The 9,298-nt window shown below is 44.5% G+C and overlaps 1 protein-coding gene across 1 annotated transcript in view; it reads right to left on the minus strand.

The window, feature by feature from the left end:
- Window positions 1-1,144: 1,144 nt before the first annotated feature.
- The window catches only part of ADRA1A (adrenoceptor alpha 1A), a 16,273-nt gene continuing 8,119 nt past the window's right edge, over window positions 1,145-9,298 (minus strand). Inside the window, exon 2 of the mRNA XM_009695887.1 lies at window positions 1,145-1,656. Within this exon, the coding sequence (XP_009694189.1) occupies window positions 1,145-1,656 (512 nt within the window). The remainder of the gene's footprint in view (window positions 1,657-9,298) is intronic.

Consider the following 9,298-nt stretch of genomic DNA (forward strand, 5'->3'; position numbering starts at 1 on the left):
TGGGTAGGGAGACAGCAAAGCCTCTGCAGCTTTTCCTGCGACTGCGGCAAGCGCAAGAGTTATTGAGTCTTTTAGCGGGTCCCTGCTGGACTCAGAACAAGCAAAACAAATGAATAAGTGAAAGTGACCTCTTTGAGCCTTATTTGATGATGACTTACCTAGTTTTGAATTTTATTAGACCTGCTTCAAGGCGCGGAGGCCTTCCAAACAAACCTAGGATGCATGCAAATTTTCGGTTGGTTTTATCTGGAGATTTGGGAGGTTGGTTGTACAAAAAGAGAAGTTCTGGCTTGTCTCTGAAGCTAGGTGGAGTGCAGCCACTTGGGTCGAGTTTCCCTTGGCAATGGAGTTTACTGAAATCCACAGCACAAAGGGAAACAGAGCGACTCCAAGCAGGACGAGAGCCAAGAGTGTTTTTGCAATGCCCTGTAGCTAAAGCGACTGCCTGTCCAGAGAGGTTGAGGACAAGTGGCCTTGCGGGATTGCAGAAGGCCAAATCCCCACCTGGTGCAGCCCCGACCTCACCAAGCCAGGACCTGGACCTGAACAAAAGAGGCAAAACATGGTAGGAAAACATTCTTGTCCACAGCCCCTTAATGAAAAGTAAGCAGAGATCTGTAAACACTGTCCCAAGACCTGAGCCTCCCAACCTCAGCTCTCCTGGCTGTTGAATCCAGATTTAGCTTTTTTTTGGGGGGGGCAGAATCACAAAGTGGCTCTAAATGTGGAGCTGTCTGAAAGCATCCATGCTGAAATCAGCATGGGGGTCTTTGTAGTTTGCTCTTTCTCCCACATTGCACCTAAATCAGAGTGGTAGGAACTTTGAAACAGGCAAATACAGCGGAAAGCAGGCCTTTAAATGTCAGGCAAATGACTTGTAGAGGCCAGTCTCTCGGAAGACCGTAGGGTGCTCACCATCCACTGAAGACATTCACTGTCTTTAAGGGGCTTCGTTCAGGCTACCAGCACTCAAAGGCATCACTCAAAAGATTTGGCCCTGTTTTGCAGTATGCTATTTGTTTCACCTGGATCCTTTCAACTCTTGTAGCATCTACATCTACTTCCACTTCCCAATAAAAAGAGCAACATCCCATTGGCAGAGCCACAAGCTTGCCAGCCCATGCCGCTAGGCACATTCCGTCCTTTAGACGTCCTCCCCGTTTTCACTGAGGGAGATGGTGTGTATTTTAACGGTTGGCCCTTGGCAGTTTTCATGGACAAGGTTCCCTGAAGTGCCTGCACAGCAGCATTCCTGGAGGAAACCTTTACTTTTTGCTTTGGCAGCGGTACAGTCTTTAGAAACCGCACTTTTTGCAGGCACGCTTTGCACAGCGGAAAATATCTTCCATTCGCAGACCCCATCCGATTTGGAAATCTTATAGAAGGTTTCTCCCGAGCTGACAGGGATGCGGACCACACCTTTGCCGCTCTCCATGCTTTGGCTAGTGGGATGGTTGAGGTTGAAACTTGGGGATTGCTTCTTTGCTGCTTGCTTCCTTGGGAGGCACTGCGCTCTCAGGACGTTTTGGAATGCTTTCTTAAACTCTTGACTTGAGCACGGATAGATTATGGGGTTGATGCAGCTGTTTAAATATCCAAGCCAAAATGTTATTTTAAAAAGTGTGTCCGGGGGTTTGATTGCAGGAAAGAAAGAACCTAAAATGGAAAATACACAGAGTATTAAGGCAGAGGCAGTGAAAAATTGCAGGTAACCAAAGAAACTCAAACACTGGAAAAAATAAATAAGATTCTGTTCTGTCTTGGAAAATTTATGACTGGAAGGCCAATTCCTGCAGGAACAAGTCTTTCAGAATATATGGTGTCATACAATTACACGGATGTTCTATCAGAAATCAATTCAAGACATCTACTTTATTATTCAAGCGTTGTATTCCCATTTACAGCCAGAGAGGCAAGCGAGAGGACTGATACCAAGTGACAGAGGAAAACTGCTTCCTCCAGGACTTCTAATTCAAGATTATTTAGCCAAATAACAGTCATATCCAGGAGGTCATCAAAAGGGGTTTCAAATGGCAAGAAAATCACACCATTTCAGAAGTCAGAGTAAGTGAAAAGTAAGATTACTGAGTTGACTGCATTCCAGCTAAAAGTCTTAAAAATGATACAGTATTGGGTACTCATTTTCCCTTGAAACCTTCAGAAAATCTAACTATCCACATTTTTCTGTCTCATAGAAAGCATCTAGAATTCAGAGAAGTTAAAGAAAAGGTTCCTTCTTACGTCATTGAATGCTGGGGAGGGTCTCATGGGCAGCCATGAGATAGAGATATATATACTGATGGATACTTGCAAGGTTGCCTCCCAGAGACAATTCAAAGAGCAAGAACTTAGATGGCTCCTTAGTGAGGAAAGCACTATGGGACTTTTTCTTCTATAGAAAGCAGGATAACGTTCAAAAGATTTGAAATCTTTTGACAAAGCTTATTCAGCGTATCAGTGGCAGAGCCAAAAACTTTGCATTCATTAGTCCTCGTTGTCTTGGCACAACAGCAGTCAACTTCAAGTGACCATACGAATTGAAAATTCAATAGCATTACTAATATAGTTTTTAAAAAATAGATTATGATGTATGATAACATAGGATTTAATTATGAGTTATCTGCTGATTTAAAATCTTGGGAACATTTTTCCTAATGCCAAACCTTTGGGTTTTTGTTTAACTGCAACTTGAGCTCCTTACTGCTTGTAGAAGCAAGTTTTTAACTTTAAATGCTTTGAATAGGATGTCAGTAAATGCTTAAGAGATTTGCTCACGGAGAGCTGTTATTACAAAACTACAGAGACGTATTTAAGGTATCAGAGAGTCAACACTGCTGCTTACGGAGAATTGTTTAGAGATTTGTTGCTTTTCTTGAGTGCCACTGCGAAGTGGCCCTTGCAACAAGATCCTGTAATTCTCTTATTTGGTACTTCGCTTAGAAATAAAACCGATATTGTCTGAATATGAATGAACCAGAAAACTAAACTCTGTGTGATGCCGGGGTGGGAATAAGGGCTAACAGCACTTCTAAGACCGGTTTTGCAAAATGAATCTACAACCAGAGAAAGAGAAAAATATTTGTCATATGTTGTCAAGGGGAAAGGCTGTTTCTTGCCTCCTTTAAAAGAAAGGAAACAAAACCCAACAGTGGCTCTATCATACCAGTGTCAGTAATCACTTTGAGCACAGGAAGAAAAATAATTTCCCAGAAAACATAATTGGCTTGTTTTGGACTTTAAAGTCAAGTTTATAATAAACAGAACTTTTAGCACTGACAAATGCTTGTCTTCCTGCTTCCCCCTGGAAAAATCGTAAGCATGTGCATGTCGAAAGAAATACTGTGGAAGATTTAGGCATCGCTATGTTTGTCATCCTCTGCAGTTTAACTATGTCTGTAAGCAGCTCCTAAGCTTTACAGGGATCGATCCCTTCGTTGGACCTCCCCTGACTTAGGAAAAGCTAATTATGCAATCAGAGGGTGTTCTAGTTTAATTTTGAGAGCTGCTGAACTTCATTTTGAATCTTTTTCTTCCCATCTTTGTCAAACAAAGCTACAGCAAATGCTTTCAAGCGGCAACAGCCAGAGAGGAATTCTCAGGGTGTTTTTTGCCTGTGTGAGAACGTATCAAAATATGCCTGACCCAGAGACACAAAGAGTGCAGTGTGATTAATGACTCGCTCCTTCTGCTGAACACCATCTCTGCTGTGAAACGCGAAGCGATGTCTTCTCGCCGTGGCACTGGCTCCGGCCCTCGAAGCGGAGCCGATGGCCCGGAGGACACAGGGAAGAAATAGGAGTTGCGGCAGGGTGGGAAGCCTTCCAGTTGCCTCTGGCCTGGGAGAGGTCCCTAAGACCTGGGCCATCGGGTGTGTGATGGGGCAGCAAAGTGAGATGGAGTCAGAAAACCCAAAGACAATGCAGAAGATGCCGCAGGAGGTCTGTCTTTGTGTTGGAGCCGCTGAACCTCTGCTTCCTAGCCCAGCTACAACCTGGGCATCACGCGCGAGTCTTGCTGCCTCCGGGATGGCTTCTGCGTCCCTCCAAGCTAGCTAGGTGGAGCAGTTGTTTCAATATCAACCAGTTTTTAAGACCAAAAATGTTGTGCTAAAGAAAGAAAATGCTGTTTTGCAGCTAAGCGTGAGTGAGCAGGCATATCCACGACCTAGAATTTTTCTCGGCAAATTAATGCTGCTTTCCTTTAGTGAAAAATAACCAAATAACCTCCTCGAGGAACTTTCTGGCTGAAGTCACTGGCAGATGAAAAATAACGAAAGGCTTCTAAATGCCCAAATCATGCTCAGGGTTTTTTTTTATTTCCTCATTTAATTGCAGCATATCTACCGCTTTCCCATTTTGTGTTAAGACAAAAGGTGAAACAAATCTCGGTTTAGGGAGTCAGCTGTGTGAGGCCGAGCGTAAAAATGGGTAAACAATAACAATTCCTGTTTGCTGCAACTTCTGGCTCACTCTAAACGGAATGCTAGTGCCTTGCCAAAGTCTGTTAAAAATAGAAAATAGCCAGTGTCAGAGTCTGTCTCTTGCTCTTTTCCTGGGGTGGGGATCTGCATGCTAATTTATTAATGTAACCTTTTTTGGTTCATCGGTGTAGAGACTTCTTGTCTTGGAACAACACACAGTGAAAAGAAAACGAAGCAGCTCTAACAGCATACAAACTTTGCTGCCTGTAGACCCCATCACATGCTGCCTTTAACACTTTCTTTCCAGTGCTGGATGCAACCGGGGCTTTAGGACAGTGGCTTTGCTCTGCTGTGCATTTGGTTGCGCCAGTCAGTGATGTTTCGTAAGTTTAAACCAGCTAAAGCTCTGTCTGCAGGCTTCATCATATCTGTGTGTGGTGAATGAAACAGTACAAATGTCGATAGGAAGAAATATTGTCAGTAGCATCTTGAGAGGGCTGAGGTTGGAACTGATAGTCAATGGACTCAATACATAACAGAGCTAGATGTAAAATCAAAGTAGAAATAATTTGGACCCTCTTCTTATGCCAACAGCTTATCCAACTTCCAGAGCGATACAAATCAAGATCAGCATGTCTAAACCTTGAGCCACTGAATTATTGTGTAGGGTGCAAAAAAATATTTCACCTCCTGCAGCTTCTCTGTCTAATGAGCAAAATCCTTCCGTACGTTGCAGGAGTGCTGTGAGGAGCTATCGACATGCCAGCATCCGCTTAGTGCCTCTACTGAAGTGTGAGGTCCTATTCAAAGGCCACAGAAAGCAATGCCCTTCTATCGCAGGCACCTGGTTACCTCTGTAATTCAGAGACTTCCTCCAATCTTTTCTGTTGGCTACCTGAGTATCGGGCGAAAGGGGAAAAATTATCATATTCTCCAAGCCCTTGGGGAATCGTGTGCCTCCCCACAGAATACTGGGAATGTATTCTTTTCTTCCAGGCCTTTAACATTCAGTTATGTTGCTATCATGATTGATAGCCGTGGTTGATGTATTTGGTAGCAAGCGGGAGTCATTTTCAAACGTTGCTGCTAAGCCTGGTGATAAAATGTTTTGTTCAGTGTGCTGAAATATCGAACTGGGCAGCGGCTGGCAGCTCACGTCGGATGAGTTCAAAGTGGAAATAAAACATAAGCTTTGTGTTTTTTTTTTTTTTAAAACAATGACTGTAATTAACCATGAGGTTAAACAACGAAGCAGAGTGGTGAATTCTCTCTCCGTTAAGGTATACAGTCTAAGGCTGGCTGTTTCCTACGTAGCAGCGAGGCAGTGCAGGGAAAGCAGGTGGAACTGGGGTGACCGGTTCAGAGTCCACGTTCGTTCAATCCTTGAGCGCTCAGCGGCTCCCAGGTAGAGTCAGCTTGGGTTTGGGCACTTGCCTACTAGCAGCCAGGAACTGAGAAAACAAATTATTATAGCACCTAATTCTCCAGAGCAAGCCTTCCCCATTCTCTCACTCTGGGCTAGGTGTAATCGCAGATTAATAAAGTGCTGCTGTCCAGGTACCGTCTAATAGAGCTGGATGATGAGCAGCAGTTGGGAAGTGAAAAGTTTTCCTCCTTAAAACTAATTCTCTACCCTATTCACAGGCCTTAATGTCTTCCCCGGTACACTGTCAGGAATAAAATGGTAAATAGTGGCAAAACTGATTACAGTTTAGAGGCTTCATCTTCCATTGTCTCCCTGGAGTCTGTGCGGGAAGGACAGTAAAAAAACTTCAACTCATCTTTTAATGCCTTTGAATTGTAGATTGACTAAACGATGCTTGAATTCCTCCTTTGTTTTCAAAAGGTTGAGGACTCTCAAGTGTCAGTAGCACAATTCAATTGCTTGTTATATGAAAATTAAATAAAACTAAATGTACTATTAGCCTCCTGAGATCCTTTGCCATTAAGTATTTCATCACTCACCCCTGAAAATGTCAGCATTGCATTCCCTTCCCTCATCATTTATTTTCCTGTTTGTCAACTCGAAGTTTCTTCAGATCTGAGAGAGAAGTTTTCCACGTACCTCCTGGTGAGTAAGTGCCAGTTCAGTCACAAAGATGTATTTTGACTTTGTCATTTGTCAGAAGTTACAGAGCTGCTTGATTATAGGTTGTTTAAAAGCCAGTACTGATGATGTGTGTCGTTTCGGTGATGGACAGCAAAGAGGGATGTAGAAGCTGCTAGACTACAGAAGCTTGTGTTATTTGTTTACTCTGTATTGCCTCTGTCAGCACCAGGGGAATAAGATCCCACACATTTTTGTGACCCATGGACCCACAGTGGTGTTAAAACCCCATCTCCGCTACTAAATCTTGCAGCCCTGTTTAGGTTCACTACTTTTTTTCCCCCTTTTATGTGGTACGGCACAAATCCGGTGACTGAGTCGGAGCACAGGGAAAGGCAGGCAGGGGTGTATGGCTACACCGGTGGGTGGGAGAGCTCAGGGCCGTACCCACGCGTGATGAGAGACCAGCAACAACCTGCAAAGCGGTCATGCCCATGTCATCAGAGCTTGCGACGTGGAGCTGCCTGCAGTACCTAGAAGGCTTGGGAGACAACAGCAGGGCCTGTGCACCTTGTGAGCGGGGACCAAACAGTATTTGTGCGTGTCGTGTTATCGGGGCTTAACCTGTCCTAGGGCATCAGGAGAAGAACCCGTTTTAAACCCTGCACAGAGGTCAAACAAAACCCCTAGCATCTCTTGCCTCTGATGTACGGGAAATACGCCTCTGTTCTCACAGCAAACTGGAAACAGGGATTGTGGTCTGGTTTAGGGAGGCAAAGCTTAAAACTCAGGTCCTGGGATCTGTCCGAAAGGGTTCAAGCTAGACAGCAGCAGCTATTCCAGAGCAATTGCCCTAAAGACCCCGGGGATGAAGCACAGAGGAGCAGTGATGTCCCCACACAGGCGGACTCTGTACCAGGGGCACCCTAGGTCTCTCAGGAGGCGGTCTGCTCTACAGACATTGATAAATGTGTCACGTCTTATGTTCCCAAGCTCAATGTTAGCACTGAACTTTATTCCCTAAGACTGGCATTCTATACTGCATCTTGGGTCAAAACACAAACCACCCTCTGGAAAGTATATTTATATATATCTATATGTATTGCCGCAGATAGACAACAGCTGCACTCTGTACGTACATGCTCTCCCAGCACGTCTCACCCTGCTGCTCCCTTCTGGAAAGTATTTGCTGTGGGAACAAAAAACGGGATCAAAACCCCCTTGAACAGTAGGAAACGCTTCTGGGTTTTGTACAGTCAAATGAACGCAAGAAATGCAGAACAGCGGTTCATGGCTTGAGGGAGGGGAAAAGCCTGCATCTGGCAAGTCTTGCGCATTTACAGCTGTGCCCGTCCCAGGGCCTGGGATATTGTGGCTGATTCAGGAGGAAAAGGAGAGTGACTTTGTGCCTAGATACCCCTGACCTGTAATAAACAGATGTAGAAGGAGGAGCGAGAGTTTGTTTCTCTTCACAAGGGCCTGAATTCTGATCTCTGGGGCATCAGGAGGGTGCGGGTGTTCGGACACAGGTGAGGGGTGGAAAGGGCAGGCACCAGGAATGGCTCAGTCTGGGAACGGTGCTCTGATTATTTGGATTTTTTCAGACCTAATTTACGCTCTGTTTCATATTGTACCCTCTTACGACGGATGATATTTCTGGCAAAGAGCAAATATCTGAGCAAGCAACTATTTCCAGATTCACTGTGGGCAGTTGCAGATTTAGAAAGCTGATAAAAAAGCATGGGAAGGTAAACTGAGGTTTTGTTACCCACGTAACCCCAAATAATCACTTTGTTTTACAAATCAATTTCGTTGTTGTTGAAATTCCAGCTCCCATGCTGTTACTGCAGTGGAATGATTCTGGATCTCGTTGCTCACATTTTTAAGATGTTTGATATTCATCCCGAAGCCCTTGCTCTCAGAGTCATCCACTTACAACAAAATCTTAGCTTTCCTTTAAAAACTGAAAAAAAAAAAACAACCCCAAGCGAGTGGTTCAGAGAATAGTTTGAAAAGATGAGTCTATCTCAGCCTGTCTCACGAGTTTGTCACTATGCGGTTGTCAGTCGTGATTTTTGGAATCCTTGGGGTTAGCAACGCTGGAATTATCTTCTTCAGCAAAAGCTGAGTATCTATCCCTTATGTATCCAAACTGAAGATAAATCCTGACACTTGCTGGGTGGGGTGGGAGAATCACTCATCGCCTTTCAATCACTAACACATCCTAAATTGCACCATGACGTTTGAGAGTGAGTGAAAAATTACATTCTTGGTTCATTTACTCCAGGGACTTGAAAGTGGTGGCTACAGAAAGCAGGAAAGTTTGGAAGACAAGGACAAGCTTTCTCTGACAGGTAGAGCAGGCCAGGAGAGCCGTAGATGTGACTCATGAAACACAGCACAATGGACTGCACTTTCTCGCTCTTGGTTTCTGTGTAAATGGCTATTAATATCACCGATTCCTGGGCTGTGTTATGAGTCAGTGGGACACAACGTCTCAGGACTCGGTAACGGAGAAATGTTGGTCACAGGGATGTCAGCGGGGTCTTTGCCATTGGCTTTGGTGTGGCTGAGTTATCAACCTAGACCAACAAAGCCTTTCCAGTCTGTGTTTATGAAAAATACCCCTTGTGATGAGCAAAAAAACCCCAAACCCAAACTTGCCAAGGAAATATCTTGGCCGTTTATCTTCATGGCTGATTTTCTCCCCATTCATTAACACACAGACAGTTGTGCTCCATGACTCAAGGAGTGTAAATACCCTTCTTCTCCCTGACCTGTGCTCCAGAGGATGAACTGGGGCTTTATTCTGGCTTCTCACCCCCCCCCCA

The sequence above is a fragment of the Cariama cristata genome, unplaced genomic scaffold (genome assembly GCF_000690535.1).
Source record: "Cariama cristata isolate BGI_N322 unplaced genomic scaffold, ASM69053v1 scaffold62, whole genome shotgun sequence".
Lineage (NCBI taxonomy): Eukaryota > Metazoa > Chordata > Aves > Cariamiformes > Cariamidae > Cariama > Cariama cristata.